This window comes from Dendropsophus ebraccatus, chromosome 2, assembly GCF_027789765.1.
Source record: "Dendropsophus ebraccatus isolate aDenEbr1 chromosome 2, aDenEbr1.pat, whole genome shotgun sequence".
Classification (NCBI taxonomy): domain Eukaryota; kingdom Metazoa; phylum Chordata; class Amphibia; order Anura; family Hylidae; genus Dendropsophus; species Dendropsophus ebraccatus.
Window position 1 is genome coordinate 88701926 of NC_091455.1, and position 25940 is coordinate 88727865.

Consider the following 25940-nt stretch of genomic DNA (forward strand, 5'->3'; position numbering starts at 1 on the left):
TTCCTTCTGAGCCCGACTGTGTTCCCATACAGTGGATTATGCCCACATATGAGGTACTGTTCTACTCAGGAGAACCTGCGTTACAGATTTTGGGGTGAATTTTCTCTCCTGTTCCTCGTGAAATTGAGAAATTTTAAACTAAAGGAACATATTATTGGAAAAATTTGAGTTTTTCATTTTTACTGTCTACTTTTGAATACTTTCCTCTAATACCTGTGGGGTCAAAATGCTCACCACACCCCAAAATGAATTCTTTGAGGGGTGTACTTTCCAAAATGGGGTGACTTATGGGGAGATTTTACTCCGCTGGCACTACAGGGGCTCTGCAAAGGCACCTGGCGCTCAGAAACTTCTTCAGCAAAATCTGCATTGAAAAAGCTAATTGGCGCTCCTTTCCTTCTGAGCCCCGCTGTGTGCCCATGCAGTGGTTTATGCCCACATATGAGGTAACTTTTTACTCAGGAGAACCTGCGTTACAAATTTTGGGGTACTTTTTTTTCTCTTGTTCCTCGTGAAATTGAGAAATTTCAAACTAAACGAACATATTATTGGAAAAATTTGAGTTTTTCATTTTTACTGTCTACTTTTGAATACTTTCCTCTAATACCTAGGGGGTCAAAATGCTCATTCTACCCCAAGATGAATTTTTTGAGTGGTGTACTTTACACAATGGGGTGACTTATAGGGGGTTTCCTCTCTGCTGACACTACAGGGGCTCTGCAAACGCACCCGGCGTTCGGAAACTTCTTTAGCAAAATCTGCAATGGAAAAGCTAGTTGGCGCTCCCTTCCTTCTGAGCCCCGCTGTGTGCCCATGCAGTGGTTTACGCCCACATATGGGGTACCGTAGTACTCAAGAGAACCTGTGTTACAAATTTTGGGGTGCTTTTTCTCTCATGTTCCTTTTGAAAATGAGAAACTTTAATCTAAACGTATATATTATTGGAAAATTTTAATTTTTCATTTTTTACGGCCTAATGGTGAATACTTTCCTCCAGCCCCTGTAGGGTTAAAATGCTCATTGTACCCCTAGATTAATTCTTTAAGGTGTGTAGTTTCCAAAATGGGGTCACTTATGGGGGTTTCCAGTATGCAAACCTCCTAAATCTACTTAAATAAAGAACTGGTCCCTAAAAAAAAGTCAGTTTTGGAAACTTTCACGAAAATGTGGTAATTTGCTGATAAATTTCTAAGTCCCGTAACACCCTAAAAAAGTAAAATATGTTTATGAAATAAAGCCAGAATAAAGAGGACATATCGGTAATGTGACTTAGTAACTAATTTATGTGATACGACTTTCTTTTTTTTTAGAAGCAGAGAATTTCAAAGTTCATAAAATGCTAGTTTTTTAAATTTTTCATGATATTTTGATGTCTTTCACAAAAAACACACAAAGTAGTGACAAAATTGTGCCACTTATTTAAAGTACCATATGTAACGAAAAAACAATCTCAGAATCGCTAGCATACGTTAAAGCATCAATGAGCTATAAGCGCATAAAGTGAGACAGGTCAGATTTTGAAAAATGAGCCTGGTCTTTTAGGTGCAAATAGGCTTGGTCCCTAAGGGGTTAAGGAATATATTTTTGTTAACAATGGTTTGAATTTTTTACAGGCCATCAGATACAATAAAAGTCATACATGTTACATATCGTTGTAATCGTAACGACATGACCAACATATATAACAAGTCAGTTTTACCCCAGGGCGAGCGGCGTAAAAACGAAAACACCCCAAATAAAAGAAATGTGTTTTTCTTTTTCAATTTCACCACACATTGAATTTTATTCTGGTTTTGCAGTGTACTTTATGAAAAAATTCTGCCTGTGTTTGCAAAGTACAATTAGTGGCGCTAAAATAAGGGCTCATGTGGGTCTCTTGGTGAAAAAATGCAAGTGTTATGGCCTTTTAAGCACAAGGAGGAAAAAACGAAACTGCAAAAATTTAAATTGGCCCGGTCCTCTAAGGGTTAAGAAGTTAAAGCGTACCTGTCACTACAAATAACTTTTGACGTGTTATCAGACATGTCAAAGGTTTTTGACCACAGTGGGTCTCACTGCCGATACCTGCTTTGATTAGAAGATCTAGTCATGGAGAGATTGCAGAAGCACGAGCAACTCCCCAGGAGGCCACTTATTCCGTCAATATTTTCTCAATGTGAGGGTTCGTTCACACTACAGAATGGGCGCCAAAATTCTGTGCGAAACAACCCCACGTCAATTCTTTGAGCAGACAGGCATGGAGAGTCATCCCATTTAAACAGATAGAAGATAGGTTTTGCTGCTTTCCGCGCAGGGGGGTCCAGAATTTCGGCACCTATTCCGTAATGTGAACTGGCCCTTAAAGGGGAACTCCGGATTAGAAAAACTTGTTTTCTATTAAAAGTACATTAAAAGTTAAATATATGTGTCTATACAATGTATTATCGTATCTGTACGGTTCTGCCACACTGGTAGCTGATAGTAATCCAGGAAGTGTATAAAAATAACCCCTGTGCAAATCCACATTGTCTCCTGCTCCTTCTGCTATCCCCCCTTAGGAGACAAATCTTCCATGCCTCTGTCTCACATTGTGTGTGTTTGCTGAGCACAGGCTGATGATGCAGACAGGGGGCAGGGCGGGATATCCCTGGAGGCTTGGCTGGATCCCCCAATCCCCTGAGTGATCCACCATCTCTGACCAGCCAGAAGCAGGTGTTGCACTGATTTCTCTAATTGTGCAGAAGTGTGCAGTGAAAATAGGGCTGTGTTTACACATGTTGGAGTGTCATTACAGTACTGCAGCATATTCACAAAAATGATGCAGTAACACAGGTAAATGATGCTAAACGGCAGAGAGGATCAGAGCCTTATTGTGGGGCTCAACTTTAAACATAACAGATGCTTGATCATAATATGTGCGGGGAAATGAAAAGAAAAAAAAATTCTAAACGTTCTTTACTTTATTCCAATATCAGCGTTACAGGTAGAGAATACAGTGTGCTGTGTGAAAATAATTCAGTAACACAATAAAACTGCAATGTGTGAACACAGCCTAGATGTTCTGCAACAGCTTTGGGCGGGGAATAGGCAGGGTGGAGGACTGTGATGAACAGCTGAGGGAAAGCATTGCATTCTGGAACCTGCATCCTGGAAGTGCAGAAACACAAAACAGAACAAAAACCCCCAAAACAAATGGATTTTTGGTATTTTTGAAAATTGAATAGATAGGTAAGTAATGCTTTATGCTTCTGCAGAAGTTTCATTTTTTTTAACCTCTACCTGGGGTTCTTCTTAAATCTATGAGACAATATTGACGGAATGCAGTGTGTCTGATGACATTTAAAAAAATTATTTGTTTATTTGACGGTGCCCATTTAAGTACATTAAATTTAAATTCATTAAAAACTAATGAGCATGGAGATGGCAGCTGGTGCAGGCTCCTCTTCTTGCTTTGTGTCTGTGACCTAGACAGGCCCCATAGGCTTGCATTGGAAGTTCGCTAAGGTCACGTGACACAGAGCTGAAAGTGAATGCATGATCTTCTCCTGGTTTGTTCTGAACACTTTGACCATGAAAAGTTTGACATCTCTCTCTGATTTTTTTTTTATCGACAGTGCCCATGTAAAAGTGTGTTCTGACAGTCAGGTTTTGCTTTGCAGTTATTGAAACCAAGGCCAGGAACAGATTATAAACGGAGGATGGGTCATAATTAAAAAACTGAGGTTTTTCATTTTTTCAGATACATTCCTGGCTTTGTTTTCATCGATTGCAATAAAAAACCTGAATGTGTAAATATACCATACCATCTCAGCTAATGTGTTTGTGTGTGTATTATTCTAAATATGTATACTATAGCTTTATATACACCAGCCAGACCACTGCTTTTTGAGTAGCAAGTGATTGGTAACGATAATTTAACTTAAACATGCCCTACAAGTTAACCCCTTCAAGACAGACATATTTTCATTTTTACTTTTCCGTTTTTTTTCCTCCTCACATTCTAAAAGCCATAAAAAGGGCTTGTTTTTTGCAGTACTAACTGTACTTTGTAATGACACACTATATTGTACCATAAAGTGTACTACTTCTTGCTCTTATGCTGTTCACCGTTTGGTGAAGCTGACATGTATGTATTCCTCAGGACAGGACAATTACAATCATACCTAGTTTGTATAGTTATGTTCTACTACATTTAAAAAATGAAAAACTTTTTACAAGAGAAAATTGCTTTAACCTGTTTCCGACGGAGGACGTAACTGTATGTCCATTTTTGTGGTGCATTACCGCTCATGGACGTACTTGGATGAAACGGTTGCAGGTGCCGTCTGTCAATTAACCTTATAGATGCTGTGATCAGATATTCCAATGGTAGCTATGACAACCGGAGGCCTCCCAGACACCTCCAGTGTCGTAGCTGTGAGGGCTGATCAGGTTTAGCCCAAAGCGGCCTTTTACACGTCATGTGTAAAAATGACACTAATCCACAAAGGACAGGGAAAATGCCCAATCCTTGGCTGATCAGGTCTTTAGAGCAGGCTGTACAATTTATTGTTGTTGGCCGCACATTTCTCTGTAAACAGGGTTATGTGTGACCAAGAACAATAACAGAAAACTGACAGCAGTTTTGCAATGTAATGTGCCGGTCATAGGCATAGCTGATCAGACTCAGCCTTAAAGCACAATTATAAAATATTTTTTCAATTTATTTTTAGCTAGCCTAGGCCTTAATAAGAATCTTAGCAAGTTATAGTAATAAGCAAAATTGAACATTTTTCGAAATACATGCAGATAAGTGTCCCTTCAGAGCTGTGTTTGGCTCTGAGTTACTTGTTCAAACCTGTCCTGCAGCTTTGTACGGATTCCCAGATAAGTCCGCCCCAGTCCCGCCCCCCTCGCTTCATCCCTCCCCCTTCACTGGCCAACGAGAACCATATCAGTGCGAGAACCTCTCCTCTCTCCTGGGCACTGTTGTTTTTCTCTGTGCCCCTCAGTATTGCGGGTCATCTGCTGGCTTCTATGTAGGCAAGTTGGCATTCACATTGGTATACTCCTTCCCTGCAGCATGGGTACTACAGATGCTGCTGTTCTCTCTTCATGGCCACTCCGCCAGTGTTGCTGCTCCTTTTTGTGGTCACCTTACCAACCCCCCGGCATTCCACTAGCACACACAGCACCCCCCCCCCCAGATCGCTGCTGTCTCCTCATGCCCTCTGCACATATGCCCCACTGCCAGAGTTGCTGCCGTCCAATCCCTTCTCCTAAGATTGCTGCTGCCATTCCCCTATCTGTGTGCCCCTGCTGTTGTCTGCCCCCCTCACACCCGGACCGCTATCTGTGCCCCTGCTGTTTACCCCCCCCCCCCCCCCCCGCGCCTTTATTGCTATCTGTGTGCCCCTGCCATCACCCCCATACAACCCCCCCCCCCCGCCTGGTCCGCTATCTGTGTATCCCTGATGACACCCCCCGCCTAAATCGCTTTCTGTGTGTCCCTGATAACACCCCCCGCCTGGATCGCTATCTGTGTGCCCCTGCCAACGCCCCCCCCCCCCGCCTGGATCGCTATCTGTGTGCCCCTGCCAAACACTTTCATCATCCCCCGACCCTATCAGCATCACTCTGATCATCCCCCGACCTTATCAGCATCCCCCGACACTCTCATTATCCCCCAACCCTCTCAGCATTACTCTCATCATCCCCCAACCCTCTCAGCATTACTCTCATCATCCCTCGACCCTCTCAGCATCACTCTCACCATCCCCTGACCCTCTCATCATCCCTGTCATCATCACTCTCATCATCCCTGTCCTCATCACTCTCATCATCCCTGTTATCATCACTCTCATAACCCCTGTCATCATCACTCTCATCATCCCTGTCATCATCCCTCTCATCATCCCTGTCATCATCACTCACCTCATCCCTCTCATCCTCCCCTGACCCTCTCATCATCTTTCTCCCTCACATCATTCCTCTCATCATCCCCTCACATGAGAGGAGGTGATGATGATAATAATAATGATGAGAGGGACAGGGGATCATGAGAGGGATGATGTGAGAGAGAAGGATGATGAGAAGGATCATGTGAGGGACAGGGATGATAAGAGGGAGATGTGGCTCTATACCTGTGACAAAACTACTATTCCAATAATGCCCGGACAGCCTTTTGCTATCTGTGAATGATGGGAGTTGTAGTTTTTCCCAGCTGTAAAGCAACAGACAGAACAGTATAAATGCATAATTTCTGCTGTACCCGAGGCTCTAAAGCTGTGACAAAATGATAACTCCCATCATGCTGTGACAGCTAGTGGATTTTCAGGGTATTATGGGAGCTGTAGTGTTGAAACATGTGCTAGACAATGGAAACAGGGATAGGGATATCTCAGCAAGCGCGCGAGATATCCACACAATTTATGGCTCTTTTTTAAGGGTAACACGTGGGCTTTTCCAAAGAGTAATTTCATTTTTTGGCTATATAAATTATAGTTACGCTTTAAAATTTTTATTAAAGTATTGTATTGCTTCCCAAAAGTTAGGGCCAGTTGACATGGAGTAAAACTGTCCGAATCCGGGCAGCCTCCGTGTCATACTGGCAGTCAATGGAGGGCTTGCGCGCCTCCTCTCTTTGTGCATAAGAATTGACATGTCAATTCTTCAGAGCAGATAATTCTGCCATTTTTACTCCGTGTGAACTGGCCCAAATCGCCAATATACACGTATTACTGGAAGTGCACATAAAGTGCTTTTCCTGTACTTACTACTGCATGCATTCTTCACTTCCCGGATAAAAATGGTAATGTTACGACTAGAGATGAGCGAACCTCGAGCTTGCTCGAGTCGATCCGAACCAGAACTTTCGGCATTTAATTAGCGGTGGCTGCTGAACTTGGATAAAGCCCTGAGGCTATGTGGAAAACATGGATATAGTCATTGGCTGTATCCATGTTTTCCAGACAACCTTAGAGCTTTATCCAAGTTCAGCAGCCATAGCTAATCAAATACCGAATGTTCGGGTTCGGATCGACTCGAACCCGAACCCGGTTTGCTCATCTCTAGTTACGACCCAACTTTTTCTGGAGATGGCAGGGGGATGCTCAGTGTCAGATCTGTCCCCCTCCTGGTCTCCCTGCCGCAGCTCTCCCCCAGTGTGCTGGTCCCCACCAGAACACGCCCTGCTGTCCCCGCTCCCCACCAGGACACCCCTTGCTCTCCCCCAGCGTGCCAGCTCTCCTTATTTTCCCCTGTGTGCCTGCTGCCCACACCACCCGGCGGGACCTTCTCAGATGTCATCCAGACAGCGGCATATTCAAACTAGCCAGCACTTTCTTTCCCCAGCCGCTGCTGTCTTTTTCTTTCCCCCACCCAGGACTTCTCTACTCACATCCCAGTGGGAAGATGTCCCTTCAGCCGCTGCAGGGGGGATGTGAGGCTTGCAACTGAGGCTCCTCGCACCCCTTTTTTGCATATTTTAATTTATAGTGGGCAATGTATCAATGGATACTCTTGAGTGAGCACTTCATTGAATTTTTTTCACTGATCTTCCTGAGCTCAGTGATTGTTGTTTTTTGTTAGTCTACTATTCATTGCTCCCATTAGCCAGAATCCTGTTCCACACTGATGAGGGGGAAATACCCTGAAACAGCTGTCTGTGGATAGATGCCTGGCTTTGTTAAACCTTTGTCATGTCGCAATACTCGCAAGTGAGTTAAACCTTGACACAAAAAGAGCCACCCGGGTATTTCCCTATCTGTGTCCCAATTCTCACAACCGAGTATGACTTAAAGTGACCCCCCCAAACCACTTGTACCTTCGGATAGCTGCTTTTAATCCAAGATCTGTCCTGGGGTCCATTCGGCAGGTGATGCAGTTATTGTTTTAAAAACAACTTTTTTAATTTGGCTGCGCTGTGTCTAATGGCCGGGGCTTACATTAGTATATGCATTAGGCTGGCACAACCTCTCTGTCCTTCCTCCCCACCCTCCTCATGATTAGGAATGATCCAGGCAGATTGCTTCCTATTCCCCACCTGTGGCAGCCCGTCACATGGGCTGGATCGTTAAGACACCTGTGCAAAGCTCAAACAGCAGTAAATGTTCCTGGATCATTCCTAATGCTGAGGAGGGCGGGGAGGAGGGAAGGAGAGGTTGTGCCAGCCTAATGCATATACAAATGTAAGCCCGGCCGTTAGACACAGCGCTGTAGGATTAAAAATTGTTTTTAGGACAATAACTGCATCACCTGCCAAACGGACCCCAGGACAGATCTTGGAGTAAAAGCAGCTATCCGAAGGTACAAGTGGTTTTTTTTTTTGGGGGGGGGGGGGGGGGTCAGATTGTGAGTACAGAGTCGCTTTAAGGGGCTATCAGGGTGGTTTGGTGATCTTCCCACTGGGAGGCACCCCTTGGCAACAGGTTTTTCTTCCCTGGAGGGATATCTGGCTATTACCTGTTTTGATGCTCCACTGACCCTTTTTTGCATATTTAAATTTATAGGGGGCAATGTATCAATTGAAGACTCTTAAGTGAGTACTTCATTGAATTTTTCACTGATATCCCTGAGCTCAGTAATTGCTGTGTTTTGCTGAACACAAAAATATGCCATAACAATGGCACAAAAAGATAAATGTGCCCCTAATTGTTTATTTGTTTAAAAGTTAAATTAAGTTTAACTGCAACATCAAATCCATTTCACTGCACTTTATCTTTTTTTCTTAGCCTGTAAACACAGGATTCACCAATTTCTTAGCCTGTAAACACAGGATTCACCAATTGTTACTTAGTCTAAAAGGACTAACGCTAAGTAATTGAGTGTGGTTGATTTAGCATAAATCGCTATTGTTAGCTGCATTGATAAATATAATTGCAGCTCATTTGTCATTAATGATAAATATGCCATTACATTTAGTTTTGTTCTCACAAATGGAATATGTATGATGATTGCACTCATGAAAATGTTGATCATAACAAATCTTCAAACCACTAGTTCTGTACATATGGGGAAGACTAATTGCAAATACAGTGACCCAGATTTATTAATCTGAAATTGGACATGTTTTTGTTTCAGACAGATAGTAACCAATCACAGTCCGTTTTTTTTTTTTTAAATGAAAGCTGAGCTGTGATTTGCTATTTCAGACAAAAATGTGTCCAATTTTTGTCTCGCACAGACTGATAAATCTGAGTAATTGTATTATTTATCAGACAACTGCTGCTGTTGGCTCTAGAGCAGTTATTCTCAAACTATGAGTGTGGTAAGCTGCAGGGTCCCTGCCTGTGTCAGGAATAGGCACACAGCAGGGAATGGAAAATGCTAGTCCTGCATTATTAGTGTAGTCTATTTGTTTAGAATGGATAAAGAACCTATGAAGATGTCATAGTCACATGACCATTACGCTCACAGGTCCTTCAACTCATCAGCGAAACTTATTGCGGAGGACATAGCGCAGCTGCTATGGATCTACAACATCGATAAGAACTTATTTCCCTTCTCCTTCACTCTACTGGTCAGTCTACTTAATGTTGAGGAGAGGACAGGTAAGAAGGAAGGGTAGTCAATATTGTTAATAGTGGGGGAGAGGGAGAAGAGGTGAAAACTGCCAGTTTGGTAGACGGTTAGGATTAGGGACAGTACTGCTGCACCATGATAATGGTTTGTTGCTGGTTAAAAAGTATACATTGATACATTGACCAATTTAGGTAACCTGAAAAGCCATTAGCAAAATTTAAGCACAGTTGGGGAGTAGATAGAGATAAGGGGGCAGATGTAGGGAGGTGCAGCACTGTGGAGAGCTTTCTGAGTGAGCAAGAGGAGTTTATACAGTGGTAGCTTGGTTCTCGAACTTAATTGGTTCCGGAAGGCAGTTTGAGAACCGAGCAGTGTCCTCCTATAAGAAATAATGTAATTGTGTTTAATTGGTTCCAGCACCGGCTAATAATTACCTACAGTACCCCTTTATTACATAGATAAATGCAAAAATTTAATCAGTACAGCACAGAGCATCACTATACTGTACAGGGCATTACAGAGCCGCACTATAATGTACAGTACATTATATACAAGAAATATTCAACAAAACCAGCAATTTTAGTACAGTAGTCACCTAACTCCTCACTCATCCTTTACTGTATAGAGTCCCCCCCCCCCCCCAATCCCAGAATTGTAAAGTATGGGATATGGTGGTGCACTGCCTGTGCTACAACTGTAATGTATATGCACTCCAGGAGTCTTATATAGTACTGTACTGTATATGAAGCCTCACCACTGCTAAACTCACCAGGTGCACCAACTTACCCTTCACCAAACACATCCTCTATTGGGGGGAGGTATATTGATGATATCCTGATATTCTGGGACTTTGTCACGACACTCAACACTAATGATCTAGGCCTACAATTCACATCTGAAACCCACCACAAACACATTAACTTCCTGGACTCACCATAACAATTGAAGATACTGGACGAATATCTACCCAGATATATTGGGAAAAGACTGCTACAAACAACTTCCTTTAATGGACAAGCCACCATCCGATTCCACTTAAGGAAGCAATCCCCATAGGTCAATACCTCCGGGCGAGAAGAAACTGCTCAGACGAGTAGTCCTACCTCACAGAGTTTCATAGGGACAGTTGTCAAATCACTGTATAATCATGACCATTCATATTAATACATCATTAATCTCATTAATCAGCGCCTCCAAATTATCTAAGACAACACAAGTACAGTTGAAAGGTGCAACATCAGTTCGATTAGGCATAGATGGTATATTATTCCTCGATACAACATAACAGACACACTGGCCCCTGGGACTAAGTACTGGATCATGCACGTTAGTAGCTTACAACTTTGCCTACAACTAAGTGCCAATTCCTGTGCACTGGGTACCTCATGATTGCCAGTACTCTATCTTCTGAATCATTCATGACCTTGAAGTACTATACATGCACGCCCCTTGCGCTAAGTGTCAACATTAACTGTTGGCAATTAGGGTCCTATTACACGGAGAGATTTTTAACGATTAACGACTAACTGTAAACAATCGCAAATGAGATTATTTATCGTTTACCTGAAATCATTCACCATATTACACAGAATGATAGTCGTTAGATACGATCGTTATTTTGATCGTTACTATGATCGTTTATTCCTTCTGATCTCAGGAAAACAATGGGCAATGTGCTATTACACTGAACGATTAGTGAAAAAATGCAGAACTTGAACGAACGTGGAATTACAGCGAACGATTAACGATAATTTTAGGTTCAGATCTAAATCAACGATTAACGACATACGAACGATTTTTCGATCGCTGCCTGCAATTACAAAGGACAATTATCGTTAATAATCGTCCCGTGTATAAGGGCCCTTATTCGATCTCCGAAATCATGCGCACTCACCACTAGTGTCTGATATATATGCGCTTCTGAGACTATGGCTCAATACTTAAGGTAGGGTAGGGTAGCCTGACTCCCCTTAGTGACCACCATAAAAACACATAGGGCTGGTGACAAAGGAGTTAAAATCTGTGCATTGTTTAAATCTAACATTTTTCACCTGATTTACAACCCTTTTATTACTTGCGTTTACTGCTCATTGGTTTGTAAAATTTTATTACACAGTATCTCACTATGTATGGCCTCACAGTTCTTTTTCTGGGAAAATAAAAAGTACTGTTAATGATGTAACAAAACTTCTTAGCAATATGTTTATAAATGTGTCCATCAGGTTCACATGTTGCAGTTCTGTGCCACACGGCCATTATCACAGCTATTGGCCATGCAGTTTTTGGCTATGTTCCCCCACAGTATTTTTGCTCAGTATTTTCCCACCAAAACCAAGAGTGTATTAACAACACAGAAAGGCTATGTCCACACACTGTTGAAATTGAGTAGATGGCCGCCATTTAATGGCAAATAATGGCTGTTGTTTTTTAATAATTGTAATTTTTTGCCATTAAATGGCGGCCATCTACTTAATTTCAACAGTATGTGAACATAGCCAATCTGTGTGTTTAATCATCTCCTGGTTTTGGTTTCAAAATAGTGAGCAAAAATCTATGTGGGAAAATAGCCTTACAGGTAAAATATGATGTAAGACCAGTGAACGATTCACAAATCTTCTGTTCACTATAAAAGGAAAATATTTTTGTTGCTTAGCAATTGCAATTTCAGCACACTGCTTACACATGAAAATCCAATTGGTAACATGAAAGATAATAAAATAAAAAATGTTACATAGTGTAATTGACTACATTGTCTATTATTAACCCCTTAACGACCGCGGGCGTAAGTGTACGCCCCCAAAACCCGTGCCTTAACTCAAACGGGCGTACATTTACGCCCGCGGTTTCCCCGATCGCTGCGTGTACACACGCAGCGATCGGGGAAGATGGCCTGCTATAATGTATAGCAGGCCATCCCTGCTTGTCGGCACGGGGGGTGATTAACCCCTCCCGTGCTGACGATCGCCGCTATTGGCTGATCAATTCAGATCAGCATATGGCGGCGATCTGCAGCTTTCCGGGTCATCTGTGACCCGATGGCCCGGAAAGCAATGGCGGTCGGTGCTGTCCGAGGACGGCACCGACCGCCATTACTGTTAAAAGTAACGGTGGCCACGGTGCCACGTCCCGATCGCCGGGACCGGCCGGCCAGGAGCGGCCGGCCGATCACGGCGATATAAGTACCCCATAAAAGGGTTAAATACCTGCTGTGGACACCTCAGCTAGGTAGCTGAGGTGTCCAGAGCAGGTATTGACCCATACTCACCGGATCCAGCGTCCCGAGCGCGTCTTCCGGGTTCCGAACGCGACTTCCGGGTTCCGAACGCGTCATCGTCTTCGTCGGCGTCTTCGTCTTTTTCCGGCGGTCCCCATCGGTAATCATCGGCTCTAGCGTCGTCAAACTTCGGCTTTTTCCGGAATTGGCGTTCTACTGCCCCCTAGCGGCTGATAAGTGTATATAATACACATATCAGTAGCTATAGGGTTGAAGAAAGATTTTTTTTTTTTTTTTTTTTCCCAATTTTTTTTTTTTCTATTTTCCGCACCCTATCGCCGCTGAGTGCTGATCAGCATCGCACGTAAGTGCGCCGCTGATCAGCAACTCCTCCTTTTTGGCGTAGAGTGTTTTTTTCCTATATCCTACAGCCACGGTCTGCTTATAAGTGCCGCACATAATGTTAAAAAAACATGTAAAAAACACCATTACACTACACGGAATAAAGTTTGACACTACACCACTACATACCCCATATACCAATCCCCGTATAAAGATGGTTCCCAGGGTGTTTTCGGTGTCGGACGCATATGCTATTATTGCCTCCGACACCGAAACAGCCAGTGAGGATGAATGGGGGGGTCATTTGTTCCTCCATTCATCCTCATCCTCATCATCCAGTGACGTGTCTGGGGGTAGCGTAGCGTACGCTGCCCCCCAGACACGTCTTTTCCGCCAGTACCGTCCCAATAAGAGATCACGGTATGGCGTGAAATTCTACAAACTCTGTGAGAGTACCTCTGGGTACACTTACAGATTTAGGGTACGTGCACACTGCGGAATGGCGAAGGATAACCCTTTGTGCATTCCGCAGCTGGCACCCGCCGGCAGACTGATGCAGGCGCGCGTCTCCACCCGTGTCATAGACTCCATGTTATGCTTGGGCGGATTCCATCGTCCGTCCAAAAAATGAACACATTTGACGGAGAGCGGAATCCACCTGTACATAGAATGGAGTCTATGACACGGACGGAGACGCGCGCCCGCATCAGTCCGCCGGTGGGTGCCAGCTGCGGAATGCACAAAGGGTTATCCTTCGCCATTCCGCAGTGTGCACGTGCACTTAGAGTGTATGTAGGAAGGGACACCCGAATCCAGCCCCCAGATGCCCCCTCCCCCCCCCCATCCTCGGAGTTAGTGGGAAGATCGTTCGGGAACTGATCTTCCCACTGCTGGATAAAGGTCACCACCTGTACGGGGATAACTTTTATACCAGCACCCCCTCTTCCGGTCCCTCGCTGCCCTGTAGCTTGCGGCACGATCCAAACATATCAGTAGTAATAGCGCCCTAATATTTAGCAGCCATGGAGTGGACCCAGCGCTTATGGATATGAAGGACCCCGTATCGCACCAGGACAACATTTTCAGGTGACGTCCCCCACACTGGAAAACAGGAGACCCCAGAAGAAGTGCAGAGTGTGGTGTAACAGGGGGATCAGGAAGGACACCATTTTCCAGTGTGACGCCTGTCCTGATCACCCCGGCCTCTGCATACTGGATCGCTCCAAGGCGCACCACACGTCACTGGGGTTCTACATTATCTAAATTCTGTCCCTTATTCCTATTTCAGGGGTCACGTTGATCCAGGGATTATTCTGATCGCCATTATGGAGTTAGGAAGGAATTTTTCCCCTGTGATGAGGCTACTGTCGTCTGCCTCACGAGGGTTTTTTTGCCTTCCTCTGGGTCAACACAGGTTGAGTTTGATGGACACCTGTCATTTCCAACCTTATAAAGTAATAATTGGCCTAATACCCCCAAATAAATTAGAATTGTCCCTTTTCCCCAGCTAAATAGGTATGGCCGCCATTCCTATTAGAGGATGCCATGATGCAATTACAAAGCCTCTGTGCGGCCAGGACAGTAGAAACCCCCCGACAAGTGACCCCATTCTGGAAACTACACCCCATAAGGAATCTAACAAGGGGGGCAGCGGGGATATGGCCCCCTGGTGACGGCCACATTTGGGACGTGAAAATGAAAAAAAATTGTATTTTTTATTTTCACACCACATGTTCTACATATGTGCCCGTCACCAGTGGGGTCCATATGCTCACTGCACCCCTTGTTAGATTCGTTATGGGGTGTAGTTTCCAGAATGGGGTCACTTGTGGGGGGTTTCTACTGTCCTGGCAGCACAGGAGCTTTGTAATTGCGACATGGCCTCCATCCTCCATTCCAGCCTCTAAATGGCGCTCTGTCCCTTTGGTGGCTTGCCCTTTGCCCATATGGCACATTATGTCCACATGTGGGGTATTTTCGTACTCAGGGGAAATTACCCTACACGCTTTGCGTTTATTTTCTTTTTTAACGCCTTGTGGAAATGGAAAAAAATCAAGGCTAGACCAACATTTGGTGTAATTTGTTTTAAATTTTTACTCTTAATCATTAATCTTGTCTTGATTTTTTCATTTTCACAAGGGGCTAAAAAATAAAAAAAACACAAAATTTGTAGAGCAATTTCCCCTGAGTACGGAAATACCCCACATGTGGACATAAAGCGCCATGCGGGTGCAGGGTAAGCCTCCAAAGGGAAGGAGCGCCATTTGGTTTTTTGAGGCTGGATTTGGCTGGAATGAATTTCGAGGGGCCATGTTGCATTTAAAAGGCTCCTGTGTTGCCAAGACAGTTGAAACCCCCCACAAGTGACCCCATTATGGAAACTACACCCCTCAGGGAATGTAACAAGGGGTGTAGTGAGCATATGGACCCCACTGGTGACGGACACAAATATGGAACAATGTGGCGTGAAAATGAAATATTACATTTTTTACACTATAATGTTGGTCTAGCCTTGAATTTATTATTTTCACAAGGGGTTAAAAGAGAAAAAAAAACACAAAATGTTTAGAGCAATTTCCCCCGAGTCCGTAAATACCCCACATGTGGACATAAAGCGCCATGTGGGCACAGGGCAAGCCTCCGAAGGGAAGGAGCGCCATTTGGATTTTGGAGGTTGGATTTGGCTAGAATGGATGATGAACGCCATGTCGCATTTATAGAGCCCTCGTGCTGCCAAAACACTGGAAACCGCCCACAAGTGACCCCATTCTGGAAACTACACCCCTCAAGGAATCTAACAAGGGGTGCAATGAGGATATGGACCCCTTGATGACGGGCACATTTTTGCCGTGAAAGTGAAAAAATGAAATTTTTCACTTTCACGTCACATTGTTCCACATTTGTGCCCGTCACCAGTGGGGTCCATATGCTCACTGAACCCCTTGTTAGATTCCTTGAGGGGTGTAGTTTCCAGAATGGGGTCACTTGTGGGGGGTTTCCAGTGTTTTGGCAGCACGAGGGCTCTGTAAATGCGACGTGGCCCTTGAAATCCATTCCAGTAAAATCCAGCTTCCAAAGGCCAATTGGCGCTCCTTCCCTTTGGAGGCTCGTCCTGCGCCCACTTGGCACTTTATGTCCACATGTGGGGTATTTCCGTACTCGGGAGAAACTGCGCTACATGTTTTGTGTTTTTTTTTTCCTTTTATCCCTTTGTGAAAATGAAAAATTGAAGTCTAGAACAACGTTTTAGTGTAAAAAATACTTTTGTCTTTTTTCACGCCATATTGTTGGGAAAATCTGTGAAGCACCTGTGGGGTCCAGATGCTCACCGCACCCCTTGTTACATTCCTTGAGGGGTGTAGTTTTCTGAATGGTGTCCCTTTAGGGGTGTTTTTTAGGTTTTGGCACCCCAGAGCCTCTGCCAAGCTGAAGTGATACAGTCAGAAATGACCAAATATAACGGAGCCATTGAAATGCACTAGGCGCTCCCTTATATCTGAGGCTTGTGGTTGCGTCAAATAGCGCAATAGGGTCACATATGGGGTATTTCTATAAACTGCAGAAGCGGGGCAATAAATATTGGGGCGTATTTCTCTGGTAATAAGTTTATAATTATGAAAAATATTGGATTACAATAAAATCTCTGCACAGAAAATTAAAATTTTCAAATTTCTTACACACTTTGCTTTTATTTCTGTGACTCCCCTAAAGGGTTAAAACACTTTCTGGATCTGCTTTTGCAGAGTTTGGGGGGTGTAGTTTCTGAAATGGGGTGCTTTGTGGGGCTTTCTAACATACAGGCCCCTCAAATACACTTTAATGCTGGGTTCACACTATGTATATTTGAGGCTGTATTTGGTCCTCATGTCAGGTCCTCATAGCAACCAAAACCAGGAGTGGATTGAAAACACAGAAAGGATCTGTTCACACAATGTTGAAATTGAGTGGATGGCCGCCATATAACAGTAAATAACGGCCATTATTTCAATACCACAGCCGTTGTTTTAAAATAACAGCAAATATTTGCCATTAAATGATGGCCATCCACTCAATTACAACATTATGTGAACAGAACCTTTCTGTGTTTTCAATCCACTCCTGGTTTTGGTTGCTATACAGCCTCACAAATACAGCCTCAAATATACATAGTGTGAACCCAGCTTAAACCTGAACAGGTCCCTAAAAATATCTGATTTTGAAATTTTACTGAAAATTTGGAAATTTGCTGCTAATGTTTTACGCTTTCTATTGTCTAAAAAAAATGAAATATAGTTTAATAAATGCCGCCAACATAAAGTAGACATGTTGCTAATGCTATTTAATATATAATTTATGTGGCATAACCATTTTCTGTATAAGCAGAAAAGGTTTAAAGTTGGAAAAATGCATTTTTTTACAATTTTTCACGTTATTTTGGTTTTTTTCATAAAGATTCGTTATAAGTATCGACTCCAATTTACAAGAAATGTGAAGTACAATATGTCACGAGAAAACAATCTCAGAATCAGCCGGATAGGTAAAAGCATCCCGAAGTTATTAATGAATAAAGTGACACAGGTCATATTCATAAAATTTGCTCCGGTCCTTAAGGCCATTTTAGGCCCGGTCCTTAAGGGGTTAATAAAGGGGTATTCCCATCTAAACTAATACAGGTAATCTTTGTAGGACTTTTCAAATTTATTTTATTTTTTTTTTTTGCGAATACATTCGTTTAGCAAACTTGCCTCATCCTAATATGCTGCTCTCTTTTCATCTTATCGTTGACAGCTTGCTGTCTAGATTGCAGACCACCATTCTGTTTTAAAAACATTGGTCTGTCTGAGATAGATAGGTAGAGTAGGTCTGGGCGATTAATTGTGAAATAGAACGAAAGTGAATATGGCCTTGGTTACCCTACCTGATCTCCTGCTGCAAGTGTTTTTTGTTTGTTTTTTTAAGTTTTTTTTTTTTTTCACGGCTTGTTAGGTCCTGAAAGTTGATCACACGTGCTCCATGTCCATCATGTGTGGCCTGCAAGGAAGTGTGGCTTATTAAGGGGCATGGAATAATAGTTGTTAAATAATTGTAGTCCAGGTTACATGTTCAATTAATATTGATAATCATGCCCAAAGATATAGTATACATATATATTATATAGTATACACACATGGTGGGGAAGATTTATGAAGGCTGCGTCCCTGGCTTGTGCCAGGGAGAAGGTGCAGATTCTTGCCTTCTCCTGGCGTACACCTACTGCATCCCCCACTCGCCTGATGGGTGGGGACTAGGGATGGTCCGAACCTGCCGAGGTTCGGGTTTGTACGAACCCGGACTATCGGCAATGATTCCCGCTGTCTTAAACGTCCGTGCAGGGGGTGGATACAGCAGGAGGACCGTCTGGAAAACTGGGATACAGCCACAGCCATAGGCTGTATCCCAGTTTTCCAGGTGGTCTTCCGCGTTTATCCACCCTCTCCACGGAGGTTTAAGATAGCGGGAATCATTGCCGAGAGTCTGGGTTCGTACGAACCTGAACCTCGGCAGGTTCGGACCATCCCTTGTGGGGACGAGACGTGGCCTCCTCTTTCACCTGATTTATTAAGGTGTATGCCGAAAAACAGGCAAAAATCTACAACTGCTCTAAGGATGCGTCTCTTAATAAATACAGCTGTCCCCCTGTATCTCTATTCATCTACATTATAGTTATATATACACTAGACAGTCATCTGTCAACAATGGGAAGGAAAGAGCAGTAAAATCAGTAAAATTAGGCAATTTTGCTAAATGAATGTATTTTCAAAAATATTTAAAGGGGTTATCCAGCGCTACAAAAACATGGCCACTTTCTTTCAGAGACAACACGACTCTTGTCTCCAGTTCAGGTGCGGTTTGCAATTAAGCTCCATTCACTTTAATGAAACTGAGCAGCAAAACCCCGCCCAAGCTGGAGACAAGAGTGGGGCTGTCTCTGGAGGAAAGTGGCCATGTTTTTGTAGCGCTGGCTAACCCCTTTAACATGGCACATGACATGTTAGTTGAGATGAGAATACCCCTTTAAAGCGACTCTGTACCCACAATCTGACCCCCCCCCCCCCCCAAACCACTTGTACCTTTGGATACCTGCTTTTAAAGGGACTGTACCATCAGGCCTGGGCTGAAGCACTGGAGGCGGGCTAACCCACCCCCAGTGGGAGAAAACCTCTGCCCCTCTATGACATTGCTCCATTAGAATCAATAGAGCTGTATCATAGAGGAACGGTGGTTTCCTACCTGTGGGGGTGGGTCAACCCGCCTCCAGTGCTTAAGCCCAGGCCTGATGGTACAGTCCCTTTAATCCAAGATCTGTCCTGGGGTCCATTCGGCAGGGGATGCAGTTATTGTCATAAAAACAACTTTTAATCCTACAGCGCTGTATCTAGCGGCCGGGGCTTACATTTGTATATGCATAAGGCTGGCACACCTTCTCTGTCCTTGCTCCCCACCCTCCTCATCATTAGGAATGCTCCAGGCAGATTGCTTCCTATTCCCCACCTGTGTGTATAATGAACGTGGGCTGGATCGTTAAGACACCTGTGCAAAGCTCAAACAGCAGTAAATGTTCCTGGATCATTCCTAATGATGAGGAGGGTGGGGAAGAAGGACGGAGAGGTGGTTCCAGCCTAATGCATATACAAATGTAAGCCCCGGCCGCTAGACACAGCGCTGTAGGATTAAAGGTTGTTTTTATGACAATAACTGCATCCCCTGCCAAACACACCCCAGGACAGACCTGGGATAAAAAGCAGCTATCTGAAGGTACAAGTGGTTTGGGGGGTCAGATTGTGGGTACAGAGTCGCTTTAAGAAAGGACACCACCAAATACTAGTAAATAGTTGTGACCAGGGTTCTACATGTGCAAACAAAACCTAGATTAAAAAAATGTATGAAAAACAAAAGAAATGCTACTACTAAAGCTTAAAGGGGTACTCCAGAAAAAATGTATTTTTAATATGTTATTTAATAAGGAAAGGTATACAAATCTCTAATATATACTAATTATGGGAAATTTTCCCATAATATTTTCCCTCAATTAGTAGATCAGGCAAGGTTCACTTCCTCTAAAAAACGTGACGTGCGGTGAGCATTCCTGCACCTTCTCTGTATGCATCAACCTGTCCTCTCTGAGATACCCACAGCGCAGGAGCAGGTCGGGGTGAGTGCTGAGGCACAGTGGGGCACTGAGGCTGTCCTGGTCCCGGTCCTCCTGCGCTGTGGGTATCTCAGAGAGGACGGGTTGATGCATACAGAGAATGTGCAGGAACGCTCACCGCGACCTGCACCAGGCGGCTAGATGGGGTGGTGCAGGAGCGCTCACCCCGCCGAGTGAGTGTCAGCCAACACAGGGAGGGATAAGGCACTGATACATCTACATAGATGCATACATCATACACTTTTTAGAGGAAGTGAACCTTGTCTGATCTACTAATTTTCGGAAAATAGCACCATATGTGCATTTGCCATAATTTTGTGTTTATTAAGGATTTGTATAACTTTCCTTATGTAATAACATATTAAAAATACATTTTGGCCAGAGTACCCCTTTAAGTTCACACTAGGTTGAATAATATATAAAAAGCTCTATTAATTATAGGCTATAAATAGAGTTAAAAGCAGTTAAAACCACCTGGTTCCCATGATCGGCAACTGTTTCTTCATGTGCCTGCTGTATGCACTCGAGGTGAGCCTGGCGTCCCCAGTTTAACAATATCCCCTCCCCTCAATGATGCACCTCCATTTGAATCAAGTCTGACTGCGTCACTGTGGAGAGGCGATATTGTTACACTGGGGGCACTGGTCCCACCTGCAGTGCATAGAGCGGGCTGAAGTGCACATGCAGAAACTGGACTGTGCCCCTAGGATCTCATCACAGGCTCCGACAAGGTAGTGTTTAAAAAAAAAAAAAAAAAAGTGGTATATTCACTTTAACTTATGTCTAATTTAGAACTACAGTGGGGAAAAAAAGTATTTAGTCAGTCACTAATAGTGCAAGTTCTCCCACTTAAAAAGATGAGAGGCGTCTGTAATTTACATCATAGGTAGACCTCAACTATGAGAGACAAAATGAGAAAACAAATCCCAAATATCACATTGTCTGATTTTGTAAGAATTTATTTGCGAATTATGGTGGAAAATAAGTATTTGGTCACCTACAAACAATCAAGATTTCTGGCTCTCACAGACCTGTAACTTCTTCTTTAAGAGTCTCCTCTTTCCTCCACTCATTACCTGTAGTAATGGCACCTGTTTAAACTTGTTATCAGTATAAAAAGACACCTGTGCACACCCTCAAACGGTCAGACTTCAAACTCCACTATGGTGAAGACCAAAGAGCTGTCAAAGGACACCAGAAACAAAATTGTAGCCCTGCACCAGGCTGGGAAGACTGAATCTGCAATAGGCAACCAGCTTGGAGTGAAGAAATCAACTGTGGGAGCAATAATTAGAAAATGGAAGACATACAAGACCACTGATAATCTCCCTCGATCTGGGGCTCCACACAAAATCTCACCCCGTGGGGTCAAAATCATCACAAGAACGGTGAGCAGAAATCCCAGAACCAAGCGGGGGGAACTGGTGAATGAACTGCAGAGAGCTGGGACCAATGTAACAATGTAACACACTACGCCGCCAGGGACTCAGATCCTGCAGTGCCAGACGTGTCGCACTGCTTAATCCAGTACATGTCCGGGCCCGTCTGAAGTTTGCTAGAGAGCATTTGGATGATCCAGAAGAGTATTGGGAGAATGTCCTCTGGTCTGATGAAACCAAAGTGGAACTGTTTGGTAGAAACACAACTTGTCGTGTTTGGAGGAAAAAGAATACTGAGTTGCATCCATCAAACACCATACCTACTGTAAAGCATGGGGGTGGAAACATCATGCTTTGGGGCTGTTTCTCTGCAAAGGGGCCAGGACGACTGATCCGGGTACATGAAAGAATGAATGGGGCCATGTATCGTGAGATTTTGAGTGCAAACCTCCTTCCATCAGCAAGGGCATTGAAGATGAAACGTGGCTGGGTCTTTCAACATGAGAATGATCCAAAGCACACCGCCAGGGCAACGAAGGAGTGGCTTCGTAAGAAGCATTTCAAGGTCCTGGAGTGGCCTAGCCAGTCTCCAGATCTCAATCCTATAGAAAACCTTTGGAGGGAGTTGAAAGTCCGTGTTGCCAAACGACAGCCCCAAAACATCACTGCTCTAGAGGAGATCTGCATGGAGGAATGGGCCAACATACCAACAACAGTGTGTGCCAACCTTGTGAAAACTTAAAGAAAACGTTTTACCTCTGTCATTGCCAACAAAGGATATATAACAAAGTATTGAGATGAAATTTTGTTACTGACCAAATACTTATTTTCCACCATAATTTGCAAATAAATTCTTACAAAATCAGACAATGTGATTTTCTGGATTTGTTTTCTCATTTTGTCTCCCATAGTTGAGGTCCTACATATGGTGTCAATTACAGGCCTCTCTCATCTTTTTAAGTGGTGGAACTTGCACTATTGGTGACTGACTAAATACTTTTTTTCCCCCACTGTATAAGGTCTTTGTACAGGGTGGGCCATAAGTATGATACACCCTGATAAAATGATTATACATCAAAATTCTGTGTGACGGACACATCACAATACATTTAACTCATGTGAGCTGCGCATTTTATAGTCCCATCACAATTTAACCCTTGCTTGGAAACCCACTACAATAAGTTATACAACCAAAACACATGGGCATATATTTCCATGTTAAAAAGAATTTTATTGATCACTTTATAAATATACAATTAAAAGACGTAACAATAGCAAGATATTAAACCTATGCTCACAAAAGATGACTCTAATTACAGACCACCGCCTCTACCAGTTATATGGTGATAATAGATTAGTTATGTAAAACACAGTCAAAAACTGGTATACTGAGAGTGCAGATATCAGCCACTATATCTTCCTAAATAATCAGACGTTTCCAATTGTATAGACATCAACGCAATAGAATCCAAATGCACGTCTTACCCATATTATACTGGTTGTGTTTCGCGATAGATGCTTCCTCCAGGGGCCGGAAGATATAGTGGCTGATATCTGCACTCTCAGTATACCAGTTTGGATATCTGCAATTGCTACGTGATGATGTGTTTCCCTCTCTGTGCACTGAAGCTGGCCCATTCCCTGAGTTCTTACAGCAAGATGGTGCACCACCACATTATGGATGTCCGGTCCAGATATTCCTCGATGAACAGTTTCCTGGGAAGTGGAACCTACCCTAAAGTTAACCCGTCCTGTCAGTAACATGTATATATACGTTCCTACTGCACATACCCCCTGCAGTAGGAATGTATATATACGTTCCTACACTGACTGGGTTACTGATGTGTGCGGGACCGCTGCTGTGTGTCCGGGGCCGGAGGTAATGAGAGGCAGCTGCGATCCCGCAGCTATGTCTCATTAACCCCTTAAATGCCACGATCTATAGCGATCGCGGCATTTAAGGAACTCAGTGACGGAACAAACATCTGTCACTAAGTGATCGTGACCCCCCCAGTCATGCTGCCGACAGGCGGGGTAAACTTCTTACCTCCGTCCCGTCGGATCGCCAATCCATGTGTAGAGTCTGCTCTCGGGCAGGTTCTATACATAGATTGCCGATAACACTGATCTATGCTATGCTATGGCATAGCACAGATCAGTACATGCAATCTATTGATTGCATTTTTTACAGTATTAAAAAGTGTAAAAAAATATTTAAAAAGTTTTCTAAAAGTATTAAAAAACCCTTATTAACCCCCTCCCAATAAAAGTTTAAAATACCCCCGTGCCCATTATAAAAATATAAAAAATAAACATACAGTGGTGCCTTGGATTACGAGCATAATTCGTTCTGGGACCGTGCTTGTAATTCAAATCCACTCTTAGGTTACAAACCCACTTGCCGGATCTGCAGCGAGTCTCCTTGCTGCGTTTTTGCAGCGAGACTCGCTGCAGATCCTGGCCCTATACTTTCATTAGCAGAGAAACTCGCAGCAGGGATGTACATCCCTGCTGCGATTTTGTCTGCAGCCCGCCCCATTAACCCCCCGGCCGCCGGACATTATACATTACCGGGTCCCCGTTCCTGCTTGCTTCGGGGCTCCCGGTGTCTTCACGGCCCGCCCGGCCAATCAGTGCGCTGCGGCGGGGCCGGGAGCCGCCGAAGCAAGCAGGAGCGGGGACCTGGTAATGTATATCCTGCCCGCCCCCCTGCAGCCCCGATCGCCCCGCAGCCCCCGGCCGCACGATCGCCCCCAACTCCGCAGCCCCCGGCCGCATGATCGCCCCCAGCCCCGCAGCCCCCGGCTGCATGATCGCCCGCTGGGGGCGATCGTGCAGTCGGGGGCTGCGATGCTGGGGGCGATCGTGAGATCGGGGGCTGCAGGGCTGGGGTCGATCGTGCAGCCGGGGGCTGCGGCCGATGGTGCGGTCGGGGGCTGCGGGGCTGGGGGCGATCGTGCGGCCGGGGGCTGCGGGCGATATACATTACCTGATCCCGGCTCCTGCTTGCTTCAGCGGCTCCCGGCACGTTCCGCCCGGCCAATCAGTGCGCTGCCCCGCCGCAGCGCACTGATTGGCCGGGCGGGCCGTGAAGACACCGGGAGCCCCGAAGCAAGCAGGAACGGGGACCCGGTAATGTATAATGTCCGGCGGCCGGGGGGTTAATGGGGCGGGCTGCAGACAAAATCGTAGCAGGGATGTACATCCCTGCTGCGAGTTTCTCTGCTATTGAAAGTATAGGGCCAGGATCTGCAGTGAGTCTCGCTGCAAAAACGCAGCAAGGAGACTCGCTGCAGATCCGGCAAGTGGGTTTGTAACCTTAAAGCAAATCTTCTCATAGGAAATCATTAAATGCAGACAATTGGTTCCACAACCCAAAAGTAATGATTTAATATTCTGAATAACATGTAAAACAAATAAACAAACAATGAAAAACAGCTGAATATGTGATATTATAAGTTACTGTACAGTATAGCAATCAGCATTTGGAGTATAATGTATAGTAACTGCATAAACCTGAAAAACAGCAGCAGTTTGTAAATACAGGATGAAACTTCAGATCCCTATGATGCAGTAGCATAGTACAACAGGCAAGAATAGAGAAGCAGGGCTGCTGTCAGAGGTCTGTGTGGTCACATGACAGCAATGGGGAAGGGGGGTGTGTTCAGCATGGACCAATCAGGGCTGACAGAGACTGCAGGGAGCATGAAGGAATGAGCAGGGCAGATGTGGGCACAGTATAGCAGCACTCTCTGTCTGGGGAGAGAGGGGTCACAGCTATGGAGTGATTACCCCCACAATCCTGTCCCTGCCCCAGCCTGAAGTGGATCTGCTATGATTTGGAAGGTGAGGGAGACTTCCTGGGTCAGAGTACAGTGCTGTAGACCCCGCTATGCAGGCCTTGCCCCTCCCCCACTCGCGCTCCCACCCAGTACAGGGAGCTCTTAAACCAAAGCAATGCTCTTAAACCAAGTCACAATTTTGAAAAACTGTGAGCTCTTAAACCAAAACGCTCTTAAACCAAGTTACTTTTAAACCAAGGTACCACTGTATTACATATCGTAGCGTGCGATATTGTCCAATCTATTAAAATATAACATTATTTTTCCTGCACGGTAAACGGAAACAAAAAAAAAAAAACACACTAGGATTGCTGATTTTAATAAATTATCAGAAAAAAAATGTATAAAAAGTGATCAAAATTTTTCTGTTACACCAATATGATATTATTAAAAACTAGAGATCATGGCGCCAAAAATGACACCCCAACCAGCCCTGTAGGTGGAAAAATAAAGCGCTAAGGCTCTTAGAAGGCGGGGAGGAGCATTGACCTGGACTTTTGTGCATCAAAGGGCTC

At 44.2% G+C, this 25940-nt stretch overlaps 1 protein-coding gene across 1 annotated transcript in view; it reads left to right on the forward strand.

The window, feature by feature from the left end:
• LOC138784150 (uncharacterized) overlaps positions 1-25940 on the forward strand; it is a 183232-nt gene that overhangs the window by 61313 nt on the left and 95979 nt on the right. Inside the window, exon 6 of the mRNA XM_069959664.1 lies at positions 9376-9509. Within this exon, the coding sequence (XP_069815765.1) occupies positions 9376-9509 (134 nt within the window). The remainder of the gene's footprint in view (positions 1-9375; positions 9510-25940) is intronic.